The sequence below is a fragment of the Sinocyclocheilus rhinocerous genome, unplaced genomic scaffold (assembly GCF_001515625.1).
Source record: "Sinocyclocheilus rhinocerous isolate Xijiao unplaced genomic scaffold, SAMN03320098_v1.1 scaffold53, whole genome shotgun sequence".
Lineage (NCBI taxonomy): Eukaryota > Metazoa > Chordata > Actinopteri > Cypriniformes > Cyprinidae > Sinocyclocheilus > Sinocyclocheilus rhinocerous.
Genome location: NW_015645538.1, coordinates 3,296,280 through 3,321,437, shown reverse-complemented (window position 1 = coordinate 3,321,437; position 25,158 = coordinate 3,296,280). Strand labels below are relative to the sequence as shown.

General features: G+C 35.3%; 2 protein-coding genes across 2 annotated transcripts in view; both read left to right on the top strand.

Moving 5' to 3' along the window:
• The window catches only part of cfap44 (cilia and flagella associated protein 44), a 29,850-nt gene extending 23,152 nt beyond the window's left edge, over positions 1 to 6,698 (top strand). The window contains exons 29-33 of the mRNA XM_016509727.1: positions 1,945 to 2,061; positions 2,168 to 2,369; positions 2,535 to 2,695; positions 5,008 to 5,098; positions 6,631 to 6,698. Coding sequence (XP_016365213.1) covers positions 1,945 to 2,061; positions 2,168 to 2,369; positions 2,535 to 2,695; positions 5,008 to 5,098; positions 6,631 to 6,698 — 639 coding nt within the window. The remainder of the gene's footprint in view (positions 1 to 1,944; positions 2,062 to 2,167; positions 2,370 to 2,534; positions 2,696 to 5,007; positions 5,099 to 6,630) is intronic.
• Positions 6,699 to 10,084: 3,386 nt separating this feature from the next.
• Positions 10,085 to 25,158, top strand: LOC107706145 (trafficking kinesin-binding protein 1-like). The gene is made up of 17 exons (XM_016509726.1): positions 10,085 to 10,094; positions 10,789 to 10,950; positions 11,035 to 11,229; positions 16,175 to 16,251; positions 16,791 to 16,907; positions 17,508 to 17,605; positions 17,881 to 17,989; positions 18,759 to 18,837; positions 18,930 to 19,060; positions 19,168 to 19,242; positions 19,375 to 19,512; positions 20,254 to 20,330; positions 20,440 to 20,646; positions 21,799 to 22,052; positions 22,985 to 23,272; positions 24,074 to 24,176; positions 24,251 to 25,158. The coding sequence occupies exons 1-17, from the start codon at positions 10,085 to 10,087 to the stop codon at positions 25,026 to 25,028; spliced, it is 2,898 nt and encodes a 965-aa protein (XP_016365212.1). The 3' UTR covers positions 25,029 to 25,158.

Below are 25,158 nucleotides of genomic sequence, written 5' to 3'. Positions count from 1 at the left end.
CTTTAATTTGTAGTTATTTTATGTGCTTTTGTGCTTTTTAAAAAATATATTTTTATATTTTGTTTATTTCAGTTTTAGTTTTTATTTATTTTCAGTTAGCAAATTTAGTGCTTCTTAATTGTAATTAATTAAGTTTTTCATCTAATATTTATGCTTTAATTCAGCTTTATTTCAGTTAACAAAATGTTTGTAATAGTTTTAGTTTTAGTCAAGTTTTTGTTAATTCAAATGTAATATTCGTTTGTTCCTCCTTCCATCAGGCGGTGATGTGACAGAGGAGGAAGATGACAGCGATGAAGACTCTGATGAAGAATCAGACGGGGATAATGATGAGGATTATGATGACCCTGAGACTGGAGTTCCCCTGGATGACAGTGTGTGTCCACCAAGTAAGATCAACAACCAGCTCCTCAGAGAGCTAGTGTCTTGTTTGCACCCTGTTGTTCACCTGTGCATTGTACGTAATATATAACATACATTACGTTAATGCACACTACCATTCAAAGTTTGTGGTCAGTAAAATTGGCATCAGATTTTTCTTTAAATTAATACTTTTATTGAGCAGGGACACATTAAACCGTTCAAAAGTGATAGTAAAAACATTTACAATGTAAAAAAATATTTCGAAATAAATACAAAGAATCCTGAAAAAAAGTATCACCATTTATAAAAAATATTAAACAGCACAACTGTTTTAAACATTGATAATAATAAGGAATGTTTCTTGAGCACCAGCATACAAGAATGATTTTTAAATTGTAATATTATTTAAATTACGATATGATTTTTACTGTATTTTTAAACAAATAAATTCAGACTTTCAAAGACATTAAAAAAATACATGTATATAAATCCTGAAATATATAATATATGTCCTGTGTGTGTGTTTCAGACTGTGATCCCGAGCTTTTTGAGAACACACTGAGGTTGCGAGAACATCGTCTGGATGTGGAGGAGCAGCTGCAAGAGGAGATAAAAATTGTTGACGGTTTAAAGAAGGAGTATGACACACTGACCAAGAAAGTGAGAGAAATAGTTCTTTCCACTCCTCTCTCCTTTCTTTCTATTATTTCTTTTACAACAGAACAGCCTAAAGAGACAGTACATTTGTTTTTTGTTTTTTTTGTTTTTTTGTTTTTGTTTTTTTTATTGCAGAGAACGGAAACATACAAAGAATAAGCATACATCACATATTATCAACCACAAAAATAAAATGGAGACAAATCACAAAAAGAATAAAATAAAGATAAAGATAAGAGGGCCATCATCTAAACATGATTACATGAAGAGATCAAAGGCAGAGCAAATCCTATCAGTCCTTATAGCTTTCTTATTAGTAGATACTGAAATTACATTCAAATAATTTTCCATTTCTTTTAGAAAGACAGAGAAGACAGGTTTACAGGTGGAAAATTTGCATTTGTGAATGTGAAATTTGCTTAGGAAAAAAATTAAATTAATAACAAAACAGATATTTTTGTTTGAGGGGTCGGAGTCATAATACCCAAATATAATGTTTTTCATATGTACTGAGAAGCCTGGCAAAATCTTACACTTGACAAACACACCAATATCATCCCAAAACTTCTGAGTGTAGTGACATGACCAAAATAAGTGTACCACAGTTTCTTCAGAATTCGAACAAAAAGAGCATGTAAGCTCAATGTCAGATTTAAATCTTTGTATAAACTTCTTTACAGGGTAGAACCTGTGTATGAGCTTAAAAGACATTTCTTTCACTTTGTTTGTGAGAAAGAATTTTTGCAATTTTTTTCCAATTAAGGTTAACAAACAAATTATTCCAAAAGGAAATCACAGGTGGAACAGAAATCAGATTCTTAAGAAATAAAGATCGTATTTTATAATTTTTGGCTTTCGACTCAGAGAAACAAATTTGACCAACAGGAGTATCACAAGGTTTAGGCAGTACATTTGTTTTTGTAGGAGAAGATTGTGCAGACCAATCGTAAAGCAGCAGAGGGCGATCTGGAGCTCATTAACCGAGAAAAGCAGCAGAAGCTGAATGAAGTGGATGTGGTGGTGCCACTCAGACTGCATCAGGTGTGTGAACATAATTACGTGCTGATTATCTTTTGTGTTATATCGTTCATCGTGTAATTTACATCCAGTATCAAGTCTCTCTGTCTCTTTCTCTCTGTCTGAGCAGATTGAATATGTGAATAGTGGTCTATTACCGGGTAAGCTTGACTCAGCATTGGTCCTGAACACAGCTGATCTACAACATCTGGAGAAGCGCATTAAAGAGCTGCAGCAGGAGAAGATTGAACAGCGAGAGCTCTATAAACACGCCAAGCAACAACACGTACAGCTCAGACATGACCTTAAAGACATGGAGGCCAAAATAAAGGGTCAGAGGCTATTTCAAATCACACACTTGCTGCTAGTTGTAAAATGCAGCTGTAAAAACATACTATAAACTCTTACTTACAAACTGAGGGATGAGACAAATATATTTCCTTAAACTTGAGTTTCAGTGAATAAAGTGTTACATTATTAAATATATTTCTTTGCAGGGTCGGAAGTACGTTGCGAGCAGCTGATGCTCAAGAAGTTCGGACAGCTGGTTGACCTTGAGGTTCTGCAGACTCTGTCAGGCAACAGGAGAGTAGAGGAGATGAGACAGGAGATCAGAGAGCAAGACGCCAAATACACAAAGGAGCTCAAACACTGGGAGGTACAATGACACTTACCCTACCTTTGCCTTACACTACCATTTAAAAGTTTTTTAATGCTTTTTGAAAAAAAGTCTCTGATCAAAAATGCAATAAAAACAGTAATGCAGTGAAATATTTTTATTATTAGCCAATGATAATATTATTATCATCATCATTAACTGTTTTCTATTTTAACCCTTAATGCCTCCTTGGGGTCCAGCTGACACCATTTGAATTTTCCTTAGTTTTTAAAAAGTGTTCCCTTCATCTTAGTGACATGAGATTCTGTGACTTTTCCTAAATAACCTATCTAAACGCACACAAATAATCTGGGCTTGATTTGGTTGTTCTAAAGGTGTTAAAAAAATTACTGTTTATCGTTCTTGGGGTCAGAATGACCCCACATTGAAAATAAATGGGAAAATTATTCTTTTTTTATTTAATTTGTCAAAAATAAATAAATAAATAAAATCAATCCAGTATAAATCTGAACATTTCTACATTTAAATAAAGGCCTGGTTCTAGAGCACAAATGCAAAGTGGAACGAACATTCTCTCTCATACACACACACACACACACACATAAGTGTGACTGCAACAGAGAGCATTATTGGCATATAAAATCAACAAATCTGGCATAAATCTGAAAATTTCCACACATAAATGAAGGACTGGTACTAGAGCACAAATGCAACATGGGACAAGCATGTTCACTCACTCACACACACACACACACACACACACACACACACCGGGTGTGCCTCACACGTCCTGAAAAGTGAAGCTGCGGGCTTTGTCCCCTGTCGCCCCCTGGTGGCTGGCTGCAGTACAGGTCATAAACCCCGCCCTCTCCATGTAAACAAATGGGACTTGAGTCAAAATAAAAAAATTAATTACACTTCAAATACAATTTTTCCGAAGGATGGTTTTGGTCATTTAAGGTAGTTGTAATCACGCTGATATATGTTAAATTGTTCGTTTTTGTGATAAGTTTGATTTTAGCTAGTAATTTGATGCTATAAAAAACGGGGAGTGTCGTTATGGTTGATTTGGGTCTGTGGGAGTTTGGAAATATCTAAAGTTTTTATACCGCGGCTCCACCTCACGACACTACGGCTCCAAACGAATCTCTACTGCGCAGACTCTGGCTCCAAACAAATCTCTACTGCGCAGACTCTGACTCCAAACAAATCTCTACTCTCAAGATGGCAGTGGCAATACTCAGATGCTTTGGCTTCACTTTTCTATAGTGGAAGGAAGTAGAGACGCGTTGTCCATCTTTTTTTACAATCTATGACACACACACACACACACACACACACACTCACACAGGTGTCTGGGGCATTATTTAGATTACCTTTGACAAAATACAGACAAAATACAGATTTTTGTTGTTGTATTTTTTATGTATTTTAGAATATTTAAATATATATTCACAAAATGTATATCATAAAGTTGTGAGGAGAAATTGGCACATCAAAAAAAATGAACTGAAAATGAAATGAGTTCCTAAGGGCTTCTGCTGGATATATGTGGTCATTGCACTTTTTTCTTTTAACTATAATTGCTAAAGTTTTTCCTCTAACCTGCAAGATGGCAGTATTCTATCCCTAACACATAGACCAATGTGCAGAAACTATTCATATTTAATTTAGGTCATCAATCATTAAAGTAATTTTTCATAAAAAAATTATTTTTCATAAGCCAACTAATGGTGTAAAGTAATTTTACAGTAAATAGGTAAAAAAAGTACCAAATATCCATGAAAACAGTATAAATGTATAGTTGAGAAGTAAATAAAAAAAAGATACATAATTTATAATATTATTATTATTATTTTTTTTATACAATCGCTCTGTAAAAGTTTGGGGTCTATCTGACCCCAAGGATGAAAATCATAAACCCTATTAAAGGAGAGCTTAAGGGTTAATATATATTAAAATGCAATGTATTTCTGTAATGGCAAACTGAATTTTCAGCAGTCATTACTCCAGTCTTCAGTGTCATATGACATCATTCTGATATGCTCGTTTGATGCTCAAGAAACATTTATCACTGTTGATTTTTTTTTCAGGATTCAGTGAATTTAAAGTTCAAAAGAACAGCATTTATTTTAAATAGAAATCTTGTGTAATATTATAAATATCTTTACTGTCACTTTTGATCATTTTAATACTTGCTGAATAAAAGTATTACATTCTTAGCAGACTTAATATGTGAATAATAGTCTATTGTCATGTGAAATTTTAAACAGTAGTATATGTAATGAACCAATTATTATGTTAAATTTGCCAATCTAGAGGAATTTTTCATGATTATGTGTGTTTACCAGGCAAAATTTATAGAAGCAAGAGAGGCCCTGACAGAAATCACGAAACAAAACACAGAGAGACTATGTAAAATGAACAGTGGCTGCAGTACAGGTCATAAACCCCGCCCTCTCCATGTAAACAAATGGGACTTGAGTCAAAATAAAAAAATTAATTACACTTCAAATACAATTTTTCCGAAGGATGGTTTTGGTCATTTAAGGTAGTTGTAATCACGCTGATATATGTTAAATTGTTCGTTTTTGTGATAAGTTTGATTTTAGCTAGTAATTTGATGCTATAAAAAACGGGGAGTGTCGTTATGGTTGATTTGGGTCTGTGGGAGTTTGGAAATATCTAAAGTTTTTATACCGCGGCTCCACCTCACGACACTACGGCTCCAAACGAATCTCTACTGCGCAGACTCTGGCTCCAAACAAATCTCTACTGCGCAGACTCTGACTCCAAACAAATCTCTACTGCGCAGACTCTGGCTCCAAATGACGTCATTTACTCAAGATGGCAGTGGCAATACTCAGATGCTTTGGCTTCACTTTTCTATAGTGGAAGGAAGTAGAGACGCGTTGTCCATCTTTTTTTACAATCTATGACACACACACACACACACACACACACACTCACACAGGTGTCTGGGGCATTATTTAGATTACCTTTGACAAAATACAGACAAAATACAGATTTTTGTTGTTGTATTTTTTATGTATTTTAGAATATTTAAATATATATTCACAAAATGTATATCATAAAGTTGTGAGGAGAAATTGGCACATCAAAAAAAATGAACTGAAAATGAAATGAGTTCCTAAGGGCTTCTGCTGGATATATGTGGTCATTGCACTTTTTTCTTTTAACTATAATTGCTAAAGTTTTTCCTCTAACCTGCAAGATGGCAGTATTCTATCCCTAACACATAGACCAATGTGCAGAAACTATTCATATTTAATTTAGGTCATCAATCATTAAAGTAATTTTTCATAAAAAAATTATTTTTCATAAGCCAACTAATGGTGTAAAGTAATTTTACAGTAAATAGGTAAAAAAAGTACCAAATATCCATGAAAACAGTATAAATGTATAGTTGAGAAGTAAATAAAAAAAAGATACATAATTTATAATATTATTATTATTATTTTTTTTATACAATCGCTCTGTAAAAGTTTGGGGTCTATCTGACCCCAAGGATGAAAATCATAAACCCTATTAAAGGAGAGCTTAAGGGTTAATATATATTAAAATGCAATGTATTTCTGTAATGGCAAACTGAATTTTCAGCAGTCATTACTCCAGTCTTCAGTGTCATATGACATCATTCTGATATGCTCGTTTGATGCTCAAGAAACATTTATCACTGTTGATTTTTTTTTCAGGATTCAGTGAATTTAAAGTTCAAAAGAACAGCATTTATTTTAAATAGAAATCTTGTGTAATATTATAAATATCTTTACTGTCACTTTTGATCATTTTAATACTTGCTGAATAAAAGTATTACATTCTTAGCAGACTTAATATGTGAATAATAGTCTATTGTCATGTGAAATTTTAAACAGTAGTATATGTAATGAACCAATTATTATGTTAAATTTGCCAATCTAGAGGAATTTTTCATGATTATGTGTGTTTACCAGGCAAAATTTATAGAAGCAAGAGAGGCCCTGACAGAAATCACGAAACAAAACACAGAGAGACTATGTAAAATGAACAGCCTGCTCAGCCAGAAAAAAGCATTGGATGAACAGCTCAATGCCAGACAGCGGAAGACGGTATTTTCATTCATTATTCACATTTTATCACTTTCTTTATTGAATTCTTCACATATTTGTTGTTAAGAAAGTCAAACTTCTGACATGATTTAGTTTACTCAATTCCAGTTTAAAACCATCTTGAACTGCTGCAATATTTACTGCAGTTTATTCACAAATGAAGCAGTAGCAGCACCTGCACCTGCAGCTGTGAATGTACAGTATATGCAGGACACTCCTCAGACATTCAAAACGTGTGTGTGTGTTTGTTTAAGGTGGGTCAGTTCCGAGGCCGTCTGGTTGAGAAACAGGAACTGCAGAGGCTGCAGCAGCTGGTAGCGGCTCAAGCACAGGACATCGAGGTTCTCAATGATGAGATCCGTGCTCTTTCACGCAAAGACGGCCATGTTCTCCCTCCGCTCGAAACTGTCCTGCCTCCCATTCCCACCCTGCCACACAAACACACAACAAGCAATTCTGGTGTGCACAGGAAACTCAACCTCAGCAACAAAGCTGTGAAATAGATCCACACACACTTTTCCCCTAAGTGCAAAATCAGCACGTTAGCACACAGACCTCAAGCTATCAATCTGTTGCTGTAGACATGATAAATATGCAATTGTCTGATTGTAATAAATTCTTTCCTTGGTGATTTTAATGTGTGATGTGTCTCCTTCCACCTGGGTTTTCCTATTCAGAAAATGCTCTGTAACCTTGGAGATTTTTCCCATTGTTTTATCATCTTAATCAGGCAAGTTTCAAATCTAGAAAGATTGCAATCAAAGTGCGCACATCCAGCAGGCCAAAAGCCCAATGTGGGTGCTCACTGCTCAACCACAAAAACAATTTCAAACAGGAAAAGCAAAGTTGGCACACCACAGCTCCAAAGGTAGAAAAATAATTATGTTCTCTCCACAGGTGATGTTTCGAGCACTCAAGGGTCTTCATCAGACTGTCTGATGATGAGCTTTTAGGCTTGAAACATCACCTGTGGAGAGAACATAAATGAATGTGACCCTGGACCGCAAAACCAAAGTCATAAGGGTCAATTTTTTGCAATTGAGATTTATACTGAATAAATAAGCTTTCCATTGATGTATGGTTTGTTAGGATAGGACAATATTTGGCTGAGCTACAGCTATTGAAAATCTTGAATCTGATTGTGCAAACAAAATCTAAATATTGAGAAAATCGATAATTTTGACTCCTACAATGTATTGTTGGCTATTGCTACAAATACACCCATGCTACTTGTGACTGGTTTTGTGGTCCAGGGTCACAAATAGGCCTATGTTTCTGCTTTTGGAGCTGTGGTGTGCCAACTTTGCTTTCAAGTTTTAAAATTAGAACGTGAAAGCACTACACAACCATATCAAAGAAATATAAAAAGGAATATCTGTACATGAGCAGTTAGAATGTGACAACATTGTGCTGTAGTGTGACATGCTATATCTAAAAGACTTGATTTGCATTAATTATATATGCGCTTTTTGTGAAATCAGACTCCGTGACCTACTTAAGTAAACTAAAGTAAAAAGGTGAACAGACAAGTAAAAATGTGAAAAAAAATGCGAAATATGTTAACATTAAGAATATTATTAAAAGAAATATTGACTAGTTACATCTAAAAATATAAACAGATTTGTCTGCAGATTGTCTGGCATAAAAATGTATGGTGTCATTTCCAAAAATACCTTCTCGTGTTTATAGTATCAACTAAGTTATAGTATATACTAAGTATAGTATAGTATAGTATTTGTGTGACATTCTTGTGTTGAGTTGCTGCAGGAGCGCGAGGCATGCGCGGCATCGGCGTTTGACGTGGAAACATCACCTGTGGAGAGAACATAAATGAATGTGACCCTGGACCGCAAAACCAAAGTCATAAGGGTCAATTTTTTGCAATTGAGATTTATACTGAATAAATAAGCTTTCCATTGATGTATGGTTTGTTAGGATAGGACAATATTTGGCTGAGCTACAGCTATTGAAAATCTTGAATCTGATTGTGCAAACAAAATCTAAATATTGAGAAAATCGATAATTTTGACTCCTACAATGTATTGTTGGCTATTGCTACAAATACACCCATGCTACTTGTGACTGGTTTTGTGGTCCAGGGTCACAAATAGGCCTATGTTTCTGCTTTTGGAGCTGTGGTGTGCCAACTTTGCTTTCAAGTTTTAAAATTAGAACGTGAAAGCACTACACAACCATATCAAAGAAATATAAAAAGGAATATCTGTACATGAGCAGTTAGAATGTGACAACATTGTGCTGTAGTGTGACATGCTATATCTAAAAGACTTGATTTGCATTAATTATATATGCGCTTTTTGTGAAATCAGACTCCGTGACCTACTTAAGTAAACTAAAGTAAAAAGGTGAACAGACAAGTAAAAATGTGAAAAAAAATGCGAAATATGTTAACATTAAGAATATTATTAAAAGAAATATTGACTAGTTACATCTAAAAATATAAACAGATTTGTCTGCAGATTGTCTGGCATAAAAATGTATGGTGTCATTTCCAAAAATACCTTCTCGTGTTTATAGTATCAACGAATAAACACATAAATTAAATAACGAAAGCTATTAAATGTAGCCCAGTAATCGTATGCAGAGAAACTGTGTCACGTCCTTTGTGTGACATTCTTGTGTTGAGTTGCTGCAGCAGCGCGAGGCATGCGCGGCATCGGCGTTTGACGTGTGACGTCACAGGCATTGCGGCGCTCTCAGATTGAGAATGAAAGGAGGTGATACAAGAGGAGAGGTGATGAATAGGATAGGCAAAATAAGAGGAACTAAGAATTAAGGTTCAGTGGTTTGGGAGATTCGACGCCTGCTGTTGAAGACATTTGTAACAATCCCGGTGTAACGATAGTGAAACAATCCGACAATCTAGGTCCTCGGTTCTTTAGAGACAAAAGCAAAATTGAAGTCTGTGCTTTATGGTTGACGTGACTAACGCCGTTCATTTGGAGAAATCAGTTCATTTGTGGTGCGCGTATCATCCGGACGACGATAAATGAATTAACGTTACATGGTTTCCACACGAACTGGAGTTACCTTATTGTAAGTAAGCAGATTCATCTATATAGACACTATCACAGTCATGGCATTATCTTGTTTGATAATATCTACCAGTAGCTAAAAGGTGGACTACAGTGAAATACAGATGTTCATTTTTAATGACTTAAAATCAGTTTGTTTACGCAAGGTGTAGGTATCGCAGAAGATGCGGAGAAACGTTATGACGACACATGCGTAGACACGCCCATTACAAAAACAAACCACGTGATCTCATGTTTTACAATTCCTGTATATTTACGATAATGCGATGCTTGTGCGTGAGAGATGTTCTGTGTGATTTATAATCTCTGACTGTATGTGCACAGTGCCAATAACTACAATATTTTCTGTAATTCTCTATGATTAAGATGATTCATGAGTTTCATTCTACAGGGATTGTGTGATCTGAGCATGTTTGTCATTTAAAATGTTTTCTAAAATGTTTGTGTGTGTGTGTTCTTGTTTATGCTGCATTGTGGGGACCAAATGGGGTAGGTTTAGGGTTACATATATTATATATATATATATATATATATATATATATATATATATATATAATAAAGGCAATGTGTTCTTTGCAAATTTAAATAATTTACTTTTTATTGCCATTTTACTAAAAGGAAATTATTATTAATATATTATTTTATTATTATAGACTGTATCTTCTTTCTATCCACTGTTAGATTACCTTACAGGAACCTCCTTGCTGCACCTGGTGGCCTAACTATCAAGAATTATGAAAATCGATTTCTCAAAAATAAACCTTGATAACTGCAACAAATACAAACCGGCCTACATGTTTGTGGTTGTTAATGAAATCATTTATCAGCAAGATCCTTAGATAACCAATACTGAATCAGGCCAAAAACAGCATATACTTTTGTTTTTTGTGTTTTATAATATTTAATCTCATTGGTCTGTGTTGTTTACAGAGGGGCAAAGCTGGACATGTTGTAGTATCTCACTGAGAAGTTGCCAAGCTGGACGAGTCCAGTTCTGAGTGCTCGAGAACAGATCCTACAGAACCTGTACACCTTGGACCCATCCCAGAAGAGCAGTATGTAGGCGAAGGAACCGAGGAACCAGTGCCTCAAGCGCCACACGCCCGCTACAGGGACGCAGAAACAATCACAGGTCAGAACGTGTGTGAATGTGTGTTGTTTCGTACTAGTGATGTACTAGTGTTGATTTGCACATCTCTGTCTCTCTCTGTTGTAGATGTTTGTAACAGCACAGAGCTCCCTGAGGTGGAGATTATCAGTCTGTTGGAGGAGCAGTTGCCGGTCTACAGGCTGAGGGCAGACTGTGTGTACGGCTATGAGCACGACGACTGGATCCACACACCTCTCATCTCGCCCGACACACGCATAGACCTCACCTCAGAGCAGATTGAGGAGACGCTCAACTACTTTTGTGAGTGAAACAGGCTTATTATAATTAGAAAGAATTTTGACCACTAACAGGGGTTCTGCAGGCCTTAAAAAGTATTAATTCAGCCCTCCCTTAAATTAAGGCCTTAAAAAGGTCTTAAATCGGAGCAAAAAATCATAAATTCATAAAGTCATGGCATTAAATGTTGCATGTGCTGCAGTAATATCGTCCTCAATATTTTTGTTTTGTTTTCCAATGCAAATATCTAAATATCCTTAAATCAAAATACATTTACTTGAGATTTAAATTGAACATGAAGTTTTGTTTTCTGAGAAATTAAACAAAATTAAATGTGTTTATGTTTAAAACAAGAACAAATTATCTGTGAGTGGGGTATGAAAACTTGTTTTCCCTTGGAATTAAATTGGCTTTTCTAAGACCACTGGCATTTAAAAAAAAAAAGATAAACACTTCATTTTGATAAATTTCTCAGAAAACAAGACTTCTTATGTCATTTTCATATTTAGATTTTTTTAATCTTTAGACATTTGGACATACGTTTGATCTCTAACTCAATTAATTATAATTTTTTATTTTAACATTCGTCGATCTTGTGCATTTCTGCATTGTACTGGTTTTAGAAGCATGAAAATTGAAAATAAAAAATAAATAAATTTTTGTTAAGAAAACTGGCACATATAAAATGCATTGCTAATAAATCAATAAATAATAATAAAAGTTATATTTCGTGGTATAGTTGGCAGAAAAAAACATTACTTTTAAACCTTTTGTAGCTACCTAAATAATTGCTAGACTGGAGTTCTGCAGATTCCTCTACCTTTTATCTATTGGAGTGAGATGTGCTCTGATATTTGAGTTATGATAAAACCTTTTTTTTCACACCATATAATATGGTATTGCTGATTTTTCAGTTTTTAAAGGACCTAGATGTAACAGAATATGTAGTGAAGATATATCAAGGTCACTGTGAAAAGTGAACGGTGTTGTCACTGACATGGCTCAGCCAGTAGATGGTGCTGGTTTCTTCTGTATCCACACTTGTTTGGTGAGTGAGATACAGAGTTTAAAATAAAGTGAACTGATGTAAGCCCATATATATGCTCAGACCACATATTATGTAAGCAATATACGTCACCATTACTGTTTTACATGCCTCTGTGAAGTTGTTGTTATTGTTGTTGTAATGTGACCTGTGAACTGTTTTGTAAGTTAAAACATATAAATGTTAGAATATAAATATCATATATTAATGTAGAAGTGTTCATAGTAAAAGATCAACTACCGTTCAAAAGTTTGGGGTCAGTAAAGTTTTTAAATGTTTTTAAAGAAGTCTCTTGTGCTCACAAAGGCTGAATTTTTCACCAAAACACATGAAAAACAGTAATATTGTGAAATATTGTTGTTACTATTTACTGTTATAGCTGTTTTCTATTTGAATACTTTTAAAATGTAATTTTATCCCTGTGATGTCAAAGCTGAATTTTCGGCAGCCATTACTCCAGTCTTCAGTGTCACATGATCCTTCAGAAATCATATGCTGATTTGGTGCTCAAGAGACATTTCTTTTTATTATCAATGCTGAAAACAGCTTAACTGAGCTGCTTAATATTTTTGTGGAAACCTGATAAATTTTTTCTGTCACTTTTGACAAATTTAATGCATCCTTAAAGTTAATTAATTAAAAAGAATAAAGTATTAATAAAAAAAAATCATACTGTCCCTGTTGAACAGTAGTGTATGTTTTTTTCCACTTTAAATAGTTTTTCCCTAATTTTTTTTGTAACAACACATATTTCTCTGAACTTGTAAACAATGACATCTTTTCATTAGGATTCTGAGAATTTGTGTAATTAACCTTTCAGCAGCCTTTATTTTTTAAATTGGTTCTGGTTACATAACTGTTATAGATTTCCCCTCCAGGGTATCAGACATATTGGAGAGTCTGACGCACATGCATCAATGTAAAAGACTTTAATGCACGATTCTAAAGTTTCACTGATTGGCTGCTGCATGTGCTAGTGTGGAAAAGCAATAATAAGTTGACACACTTTTTAGTTTAAATGTTTCAAACAGCTCTTGACTCAAGCCCTTCTGAATAGCTCCTACTGAGTCATGTTTACTGTACTGAATCGTGCCTCATATCGGCTTTCTGTGCAGACGGAATATTACTGAATATACATATATACTGACAAAGACAGAGAAATCAGCTCTGCCTTTGCCATAATGACTGATAATATTAATAAGTAGTCTTTTTCTGACAGACTCTGCAACGATATTATATTTCAGTTGCTGGACAGTTAAGGAATTATTCCAGTCCAATGGAAAACTGCACTTAATTAATCCTAGAGATAATACTAGGGTGGTTTCTGTTATTCATTGCCCTTTGAATTCTTCTTTTTTTAAGCAAGTATTTCGATTTCTATAGAAAATTACAGACTTTCAGAAACATGCTCTGGTCAAGCTCAGGCATGTAAACCAATTTACAAATAATTACAAAAATGGCAAGACAATTATCAAGAGGCCTAAGACCAAATAAACAACTAAAATTAACCAGCAAGGGATTGACAGTTATGCTATTTGATTATTTGTCATTTTTAAGTGTAATATTTTGAAGATTTTTAAATTCAGTTTGTAATTGTCCTTTGAAATTTAGATATACAGTATCATACATCAGTTAATCAGTTAATGTTTTTGAAAAAGGTCACAGAACAAGGGATGCATTTATTTGACCGGAAATGCAGTAAAAACAGTAATATTGTGAAATATTGTTAACTTAAAAAAAACTTAAAATTATTTTCTATTGTAATATATTTTAAAATGTAGTTTACTCCAGTGATGGCAAAGCAGAATTTTCAGCATCATTACTCCATTCTTCAGTCTCACATGATCCTTCAGAAATCATTATAATATGCTGATTTGGTGCTCAAGAACAGATTTGGTGCTGCCTAATATTTTTATGTGAACCAGGATACAATTTGTTTCAGGATTCTCTGATGAATAGAACGTTTAAAAGAACAGCAATTATTTGAAATACAAGTCTTTTGTAACACTATAAACTTCTTTATTGTCATTTTAGATTGCATTTTCTTAAAAAATGATTTAAAAATTATTGCTAAATACATGTTTCCAAAATAACCTGACTTAATTGACTTAACTGTCATATTGTGATAAGAAAAAAACAAATATGATTACCACCTCTACAAATTATATTTTATTGGATAATCTTATGATAATCATGGATAATATTGCATAGTCATGTGATAGAGGCATAAAAATACACTGACTAGTATGAATGACCCACTAGTTCACACTGTAGATTATAATCCTTTACATTTGACCTTGTGATATCAACATTACCGTCATGTCCCACATCCCCCCACCACCACAACCTCTCTCTCTCTCTCTCTCTCTCTGTCTCACTCCTTCCCTCCCACAGTCTCTCTCTCTCTCATCGTAGTGTTAAATATAGTCAATGAATTATAACTAGTTATGATTAATTATTCATATTCCCCCATGAATGAGCTGATTCGCTACAATGCCGATGGTAAAGTCATGCATTTGCACTTTCAGTGTCTACTTGAGTAGTTTCTGCTTTGATTTCTCATTATCAGGGGTGTTTTTGAAAATTTTGAGGGGTTTATTTTGCATGTTGTGGGCTAGTTTTATCTGTATATGTTTTGGATGAGATTCAGGAGTGCTTTAAAGCTAATCACATTCTCCTTTTTACTCTTTCTCCTTTTTGAGTGTAGCCTGAGGCCTCTGGATATCTTTATGTGTGTGTGTGTGTGTGTAGAGAGGACAGCATGGTTGTCTTATTGTTTGCTCTGTCCAGAGTCTGACAGTATGTCCTCATAAAACTTTTTCTCATTCTCATCACCAGTCTGGAAGCGTTTAATATCTTTACAGTCAATGTCCCGAGGCTGAGCTCTGACTTTAGATATACAGTCATCATTAAAGCAGTTTAGGAACTCAGCTGCATTAATAAGATGTGATTTGTTTAAGTTCATTCTTTGTCTTTTGAAGACTTCATTGAATGTTCAGTTTTGCATATTGAAGTTCAGCTTCTATTTTATAATATCCTTCTAACAAAAAACGCTCCTCCTGCTCACATCCTGTACATAGAATTTAGTATCAAATGTTTTATTTAAAAAATTGTCGGAAAGTTAATATTTGATCTCTTATTACTTCTTATTGTTGTGCATACTTTTGTGCTTGTGTGTAGGCCTGTCACGATAACAACTTTTTGTTGTGCGATATATTGCCCAAGAAATCATTGCGATAAGCGATATTATTGTCATTTTAAAGACCATTTTATGCCACTGAATATATAATCATAATGTAACAGCATAATAATGCAAGAAGACCTACACACTTCCAAATGACAACAAACGTTTAATTTTTAAGAATATTTAGATCATGAAAATTAAGTATCAAAATATTAGATACCTTAAAAAAACTGAATAAATACTAAATAAACATTTTCTAACAAAAAGTGCAAAGTAATAAGTAGAAAAAAGAAAAATGCACAAAGAATTACATATATTGCGCGGTAAGTCGATATATTGATTATTGCGACAGGCTTACTTGCTTGTTTCTGTGTGACTGTAGTATGAGTGTGTGATATAACAGTAATTGTGGCTGATCTGATTCTGGCTGACTGTGGATGGGGTTGCTGAGTAACAGCACCATGGAAACAGTCGCGGGGGCAATCATGCATGGTTTGTCATTGATGTTATTGTAAGAGCATGATGGTGCAAGGTTAGCAAGCCAGTAGCTTTTTTCCCCTCCTCTTTATGTACTTAAACTGACATTACATGTCTGTAAGCTTGAGAGTTCTTTTATCAGGGTTATTTTTAAGGTCAGGATGTAGGAGTTTTGCCTCATTTTACTGAACTCTTTTTGGGTTCAAGTGAAATTGTTTAAGCTGGTGTAATGTACTCAAGTGTTTTTTCGGTCTGTATTTCAGTACTATGTGCTGAGCGAGTGGGCCAGATGACTAAGACCTACAATGACATTGACGCTGTCACAAGACTTCTGGAGGAGGTGAGGTTTAAAAAGAAATTGTGTATTTATTATGATGCTAAAGTCTGGGGTCATTAAGATTAAGAAATAATGCTTTTATTCAACAAGGATGCATTAAATTGGTTAAAAGTGACACTAAAGACACATTTAATGCAACACAACAATTCTATTTCAATGCTGTTCTAAACTTTCAATTCATCAAAGAATCCTGAAAAAAATGCATCACGGTATTTACAAAAATATGCAGCACATTGAAAAAGAAATAATAATAAATGTTGCTTGAGCAAGTCATTATATCAGAATGATTTCTGAATTATCATGTGACACTGAAGGCTGGAGTAATGATGCTGAAAATTCAGCTTTGCCATCACATGAGTAAATTAAAGTTTAAACTATATTCAAAAAGAAAACTTTTTTTTTAACTGTAATAATAATTCACAATTTTTACTGTATTTTTGATCAAATAAATGCAGCCTTGATGAATATAAGAGACTTATAAGCATCTCACCAACTCCAAACGGTAGTGGATTGATTTTCAAATCTTTTTCTCAACTCTACAGAAAGAGCGGGATCTGGAGCTCACTGCCCGCATCGGTCAGTCCCTCCTGAAGAAGAACCGTGTTCTGTCAGAGCAGAACGAATACCTGGAGGAACAAGTGGGCACCATCAGGGAGGAGGTACTTGAACAGATTCATTACAAAGTTTTCTCTCTGGTGGCAATTCATTAAAAATGATTAGCTCCTGATATACTGTTCACTTCTTAGTGAATTTGGCTCTCAGTTGTCAGAAGCTTTTTTATGGTTGATCTCAGTTCATGTCTGTAATACTATTAGTAATAATATGAGAAATGATAATTAGCCATGAAGTGTGAGCAATGAATGAATTCTTGTTGTAACGAATCAGCTCATGAGGAATGACAATAATATACCCAATGACCTGAAGGATGATGTGTGTTCATTCAAAGAAAGGTTTTCTTATGAATTAATTAGTAGAAAAGTCCATTTCTACTCTGCCTTTCCTATGGGGACAATGAGTGGGTTATTCTACTCACATTCCTGGGGGGTCATAAAACCAGTGATATCATGATTAGTTGTCATGGTGACCAGGGGGCCTGGTGTTCTGCAGAAATCCTGGCATCCAGTTTATTGAGTGAGGGGACTGTGACGATTTGTTAATCTAATGAATAATTGATTTGTTAAATCAAGTAAAAATTAGTGTGTCAGATTGGTCGAGACGCTACATTGTTGTTTAAATTGTGTTTATATTATTGTACACAGGTGGCTCAACTGCACCACGAGTTGAATCTAAAAGACGAGCTCCTGCAGTTCTACACTAATGCAGCGGAGGAGAGCGAAGAGGGGTCTGGATCGCCCACGTCAGTCCACTGTTTTATAACACTGTCCTCTTTTATCTATCGCTCAAGGCCAGTCAAGCCGGTTCTGTTGGCTTCAGTTAGGATATTATCAGCTCAGGTGTTTTTAAGGGCTTCTCAGCTGTAGTTTTAAATTTATAATGTTACAATTAAATTTGTAATTTTCAACAACCTCAACACTTGTTATTTCTGTTGAACCAGACAGTTGTTCTTTCATGAAAATAAAGCCCGTATTAGGCTTGATTTCTTAGTCATACATTCTTTTGTTTCTGGATCAGGAGTCAACAGGGAAGGGCAGGAGTTTCTGCCCGTAGTGGTTCCTCTCTGGACATTCTGCAGCAAAAACTACGAGACCTGGAGGAGGACAATCTCTCTCTCAGATCAGAGGTACATGCACATGTGAAAAACTAAAATTTAGAAACATTAAGAAACACACTACCATTCAAAAGTTTGGAGTGGGTACAAACAGTAATATAGTGAAAGTTTATTGCTGTTTGTCAGTAATTTTATTATTATAATTTTCTATTTAAATATATTTTAATTGAATTATTTTAATTTATTCCTGTAATGGCAAAGATAAATTCTTTGATAGAACAGAAATTTCAGAAGTACAGGTTTTACTGGAAATAGAAAACTTTTGTAACATTATGAATGTCTTTACTGTCTCTTTTGATCATTTAATGGGTCCTTGCTGAATAAAAAATTGAATGGTAGTGTATGTACAAATATGAGGAACACTAACTGGCAAGACTAAGCAAAAGAGAAAGAAGACATTTTGGCCCCGGGCAATGTGTGTGCCTCGGCCCAATTTCCATGTGTGAATAGAAAAAATAATTGATTTCTATTGTGTGTGCGTGCATGCTGTGATCACAGTAGATTGAGAATCTTACCGAATGTCTATAACCTTATTATTATTCAGAGTCGTTCTGAACACACAGTGAACTACCATGGATGGTATTTCATGTTTCTGGAGGTTTATTGACTCCACCATACAAAGATTGCAATCTTTTTACTTTTGTTAAATGCCCCATTTTGATTTGATGTATTTAGAAAAATTGGATTGAATGTTCTTAGAAATTACACAGACCAGAATGAAACAGTTTTACTTATTTATATTTTAACTTTTAAAAATGACACACTTGATCTTTGTCCTTAGGCGAGTCAGCTGAAGTCTGAGACAGAGTCATATGAGGAGAAGGAACAGCAGCTGGTGAATGACTGCGTCAGAGAGTTAAGTGAGTGATATGTTGTTTTAGGGATTAAGTGGAGGTGTATTGCTCTGTATTTTGACAAAACAAAAATAAGTCCACCCTTTCTCCTCATAAAGGGCAGTCCAGCATCCAGATCTCCAGTATAGCAGAAGAACTGGCCAAAAAAACTGAAGATGCCTCTCGCCAGCAGGAGGAAATCACACACCTTCTCTCTCAGATAGTGGACCTGCAGAAAAAAGCCAAAACGGTGAGAATCGTTTCGTCTTTCTTCTTTCACTTCATTGGTGAATGAATCGTACAATACATGAGATAAAGGTGTTCTGAGATTTATGTGTTTGTGTATGTTTTTGACAGTGTGCTGTCGAGAATGAAGAACTTTCTCAGCACCTTTCGGCAGCTAAAGATGCTCAAAGACAGCTTACAGCCGAGGTACTTTATTTTAGACATAATAAATCAATATTCCACGTTTTTCACCTTAGAAAAACATGTACCTTCATAATATATTAATTCATTCTTTCTGTGTGAATGTTATTGACAATTGTTGGTTCCTCACACACACAGCTGCAGGAGCTGGAGGAGAAATACTCGGAGTGCATTGAAATGCTCCATGAGGCTCAAGAGGAGCTCAAGAACCTACGGAACCGCAGTGTGTCCGCAGGAACTCCTCGACGCTATCACCCTCTGGGACTTTTTCCCATGGTAAACGCACACACACACACACACACACACACACACAAAGAGTTATATAACTCATGCTAGGCCAGTGCACTAAAATTCAGCTTTGCCATCACACGAATAACATATATTTTAAAATATATTCATATAGTAAACAGTTATTTTAAATGTTAATATTTTTTCACAATATTACTGAGTTTTAATCTAATAAATGATATTACTTAGTGATGATAAAATGATAAATGATAAAACTTAGCTTAACAAGCTATATAAATATATTAAAATTTTCAAATCCTTACTGGTTTGGTAAAAGAAAGCTGCTTATCCTATCATGATAATAATAATAATTCCTTAATTAATGACATTTCTGTCACTTTGTTGTTCTGCTAGAGATGTGCCCCCTGTCAATTTTCATTGTGTACAAATACCAAATTAATTGAAAATGTAACAGTACAAAATAGAATTACCTTGATTCTTAGATATTTTACAGATATTTTACACATTGAAAGGGGAATTTAAAAAGTCTGAGTGAAGATCAAGCCTAAAATATAATTTTTTTTTAGCTAAATCTGACAAAACCTCCTTTTGGTGATGTCCACATTTGTAAAAACTGTGTAAAAATATAGCAAAGAAAAGTTTTCTGTTAAGCTTAGTGTGTTGGTTAGGTTTTATAACAAGCTGTATAAATAGAAGTCTATAAAAGATCCCCATGTAGATAGTTTTGTAAACGTTTGTGTTGTGTGTATGTGCGCATGTGTGTTTTAGGACTCCCTGGCTGCTGAAATTGAGGGAACCATGAGGAAGGAATTGAGTCTGGAGAATCCTGACAATGAAGAACAGAAGTTTGAAATTTTCCTCCCTGTTTTTCCTTTCCAATACAGCATATTTTCTTTCATTGCCATAATCTGAATTAGTTAAATATCTCGTAACAAAATGTGCTTTTGTTTCAAGGGTTCGTCATAAGCGTGTGTTTGAGACCGTGAAGAACATCAACCAGTCTGTCAGACAGCGATCTGCTAATTCTGCTACCAACATCCCTGGGTCCAATCAGATGCTCTCCTCCCTTAGCTCCGCCCTCTCTGACAGCAATAGCAACAATACAGCGCCTGATAACCGTACACAGAGCATGCTCCAGGAGACCGGCTCCTCAGATGCTGCGTGAGTCTATTATGAGGCCATGTTTACAGAGGCTGTAAGCTAATAACTTTAAATTGACCTTTAAGTGAATCATCACTACTTTTCTGGGTAATCAATGTATGTATGTTAAATATTCATGTGACTGAAAGGCCAGTGGCACACTTGAATTTGAGTTAGAGGGTCATTCTCTGGAATCAATGGCATTTGTATTAGAAGATTTCATTATTATTTTATTTGAAAAGGTCAGTGCTGAATTTCCAAAAGTCATATTTTTCACCTACACTTAATTCAACTCATTACAATTTATGTACTTATCATTTGAATAAGTTCTAGTACTATCATTCAGATGTAATAATTCACACTATGTTAATGTTATAAGGTTGATAATTGATTTGATAATTGATCAGTTTAAGCATTTGATTACCCATTTGCAATGAAGGTTTAAACTTTTGATTCAGCATTTGAACATTTTATTCATTGTTTGGGGTGTTTCTTTGAGTAGGCCTATTTTTATTATCGGATTATTGAATTATAGTTTTAATTAGGATAGGGTTGTACTGGATTGATATTTTTTTGTTGCTACCCCAAATGAAGAAATGAAATCACATTTGAGCTTTTGATTTATCATATGAGCAGCTGCTTTGAGAATTTGGTATCATGTGAACATTTATTATTATAAGTTAAATAAAAATATAATAATGATACATACTGTACGACTAAACTCACCTCTGTCACCTCATCACATTACTACCTTTAAAATGCCAAACAGTTTTTAAATAGGAGACATCGCGTAGCATACCAGGGTTAAACATTATGTGTAAATACAAAGACAAATCCAACATTTTATCATAAAATGTTCTTTTGAGGTAAAAATATATAATGAAAGCATGTTATTTAATTTAAATAAAATCAGAAATTCACTATTTTAACATTAAAATAACACGTTTACAATGTAACTGTGATAAATGGGGACTTGCAAATTGGCGGGCATTCCTAATGGAAAATCATACATTTAAGAATAAAATCATTTTAATTTTGCATTACAGAATAAACAAAGTTGAAGCTATCAAATAATGTGACTAATTTCAGCATCCTTTAAAATTATTTTAAACAAATGACCTAAGAATGACCCCTGTTTTCAGTCACACATCTCTCCTTGTTTTCTGACTGCAGTGTGGATGCCCCTGAGAAGCGATCTGGCTCTGAGGAGCTCAAACTCGCTCTGAGGCGACTGTCCCTGCGACGGCAGAACTGTCTGAGCGAGCGTCTCTTCTTCGAGGGGGAGCGGGAGAGGCGTAATCGAGAGCCAGCGGACAGTGGAGATTACTCAAACAGGCTGGTGCACAGCGAGAGCATTATGTCCCTGGGCGCTTGGGCCAGCCGGCCCTATCTTCCCGACAAGCTCCAGATTGTCAAACCTCTGGAAGGTGACCGAAATACCCAAAATGTCTATCCTAAGACATTTCTTCATTCCCGTTCCAGGCCACGTCTACCCACTATGATGCTTTTCAATTCGCTGTGGGGGCTAATGCATCCTCGCAAACACTCGTACTTCAGAGAATCCCGCTGCTGGATACATTTACACTAGCGATCAGGTTATGGCATACTTTTGAAAATTGATAAATGTAAGGAATAGTTCACCAGAAAGTCAAAATTCTGTCATCTAACCCTTTCATTTCAAACAAATGATAATTTTGAAAGAAAAACTCCCTCCACTGTATTTACATGGCTAATGCAAATTATTTTGCATATGCTGGTACTGTTATGCATATTCATATATTCTATAAAGGCTCTTTACTATGATGAAAAAGGCAGGACTTCATTTGTGTTTCATCTATGCTAAAACATGTATGTGAGATGTGAAAGAGTCTGATCAGTTATATATATTCTAGTGTCGTGATGAAATATAGTGTAGTGCTTAAGCTGCATGAAGTAGTGATTGAAATACTGATTTTAAAGTTTGTTGTGAAAGTTCTTGGAGGAAGAAGTTCTGTTTCGTATTTTATTACTGCCACCTAATGGACAAAAAGTGAAAATGAACTTTCACTTTGTCTTACTCTTCATCCATATTTTCTGTTTCTGTAATTCTTTTACTTTCTTATATGTTTTCACCTCTCATTTTGTTTAAAGTCTGTGTTCTGCACTTTCTCTTCACTTTCAATAAAGTCACTTCTTCTTATTCCTTTTGATATTCTCATTCTTTCTTTACTTCATTCTATATTTTTCATTATCACATCATTGCACCATTGTTAATATGTGTTTGTTTTCCCACTGACCTGATGTAGCTGCTGTGTAAATAATGTTATATAATCACACACTACTTCTTCTCAGCATCCCTCGTGTCTTTTTCTTTTCCTAGGCTCGGCTACGCTTCAGCACTGGCAGCAGTTGGCTCAGCCTAATCTGGGCGGTATCCTGGATGCTCGACCTGGTGTGGTCCCAAAAGGTTTCCGTCCCTTGGAGCTGGACCTGGAGGAAGTATATCACTATGCCGATTATGAGGAAGATGAGCCTGGAGAGCAGTATTTCCAGAGCCTTCCCACCACAACCACATCCAATTCCAGTGTCCCTCCTGCCCATAGCCTCACCCCCTCAGCCTCCCCATCACCATGTCCCAGCACAGGTCACGCTTCCATAGAGTTCTCAAGTAAGTTTGGTGTCTTATGCTCAAAAACTTGATTCAGATATTGACATTATAGTACTATTTATGCTGCTAAGAAAACTTTTTTTGTATGTATAATATTGACATTACATTGTGTAAATATATATATATATATATATATATATACTGTATATATAAAGAGAGAGAGAGAATCCTTATTCACTATTTGCTATACTTTTTTTATTATTGTTTATTTATTTATTTATTAAAAAAATCAAAACAAACAATTTCCTATATGTTAACCTAACAAATTTCTCAAGTTATTTTAAAACCATGTATTTGGTAAATATTCATTTAGATGAAATTAATTGAACTATATATTTGCTGTGACTAGTTCTTATATGAAATAATATGACTTTAGTATCTAAACTAAATATAACATTTATTTATTTTAAAAGTAAATCAAAACTGTACATTTGCCCATTGTCCTGGACTAACAAATTTTGTAATTCAAATTTACAAATTTCTCAAATCAATATTTCAAATCCATGTATTTGGAAAGTAGCCCAAAAAATTATATATATATATATATATATATATATATATACACACACGCATATATACATATATAAAATATACACAGTACACACACATATATTATGTGAACAAAAACTTTAATTTTGGATGCAATTAATCGCGATTAATCGTTTGACAGCACATATATATATATATATATATATATATATATATTTAACACACCTTTCATAACTTTCATAAATTATTAATTTAGATAAAAATAAATGAAAACTCTGTTTGTTTGACTCTCAGCTTTTGTATCTTTTCCAGTGTATTTCCCGGGCAAATGCATGGCTCACACAAGTTCAACTTACACCTTCACCACCTGCAAAATCCTCCATCCGTCTGATGAGCTCACAAGGGTGACACCCAGGTAATGTACTGTCTTGTAACCGAGACAATAACTGACTAGCCAATCGGCACATAATTTTCTGCCTTTCTGTCCAGTTTAAACCCCGTCCTCACCTCGTCCTGCGTGATGTCAAGCAGTCTGCGTTCGACACCTGCCGCCACGCCGTGTACTCCTCGGCAAATGAGTCTGTCCCAGTCTCAGTCATTCACCAACCTGCGGGACTCCACCAAAACCTTCAGCACATCTTTGGGCCTGGTTCGCCTCCTGCAGGAGAGGGGCATCTCTGCTGCCGTGTACCAGCCTCAGAGCTGGGACAGAGGAAGCGGAGGAGTCCTCTTCTCCACCTCAGTTCTTCCTCCTCCACTTCCCGACCCGAACAGACCCACCACTCCGCCAAATTCCCCCACCCGTTGCACTCCCAGCCCAGGTTCAGCGGTTTCTGATGCGGACACCTCCACGCCTTTCTCTTTCAAGAGCCCATCCTATGAAAACTTCTTGGCTTCCAAGCCAGCAAGGTCTATTTTGAAAGAGGTGGCAGGGGTGTCTGGGGCTCAGGCTAAAGACTGTGAGAGCCAAACTGATGTCAGTATGTATAGTCTCAACTTGGTTGATAAGCTGAAAAGGTTGGGGTTGGCAAGCCCTGGGGCTTCTGGGGCAACGGGGGGAGGGATTCCAAGGCCAAGCCCACTTATAGGTCCTCTGGGTGGGCTTCGGAGGGCAGGGTCCCCCTTTAGTTCACTAAACGAAGGTATGAGGAGGAATCGAAGCTATCCTGCTATGGTTGGGGCCAGTATGGCAATGAAGGGGCCCGGCCCTCAAGGGGACGAAATGCTGCTGGCTCCTAAACTACCCAAGCAAACAAGTCTTAAATAATGAGTTATGCATAATAATGAATCTCACAATCAGTGGATTGTACCTCACTAACTTGCTAACAAAGAATTCAAGTCATAACTTGTAATATACACTAAAAAACACTCTCACCTAAAGTGATAATTCACCCCCC

What these genes read in the sequence shown, in the direction of transcription:
- LOC107706145 (XM_016509726.1), top strand. An exon ending in CTCTGGGACTTTTTCCCATG is followed by an intron (nt 19,513 to 20,253) that starts GTAAACGCACAC and finishes TGTGTGTTTTAG; the next exon opens with GACTCCCTGGCTGCTGAAAT. An exon ending in ACCGGCTCCTCAGATGCTGC is followed by an intron (nt 20,647 to 21,798) that starts GTGAGTCTATTA and finishes TTCTGACTGCAG; the next exon opens with TGTGGATGCCCCTGAGAAGC.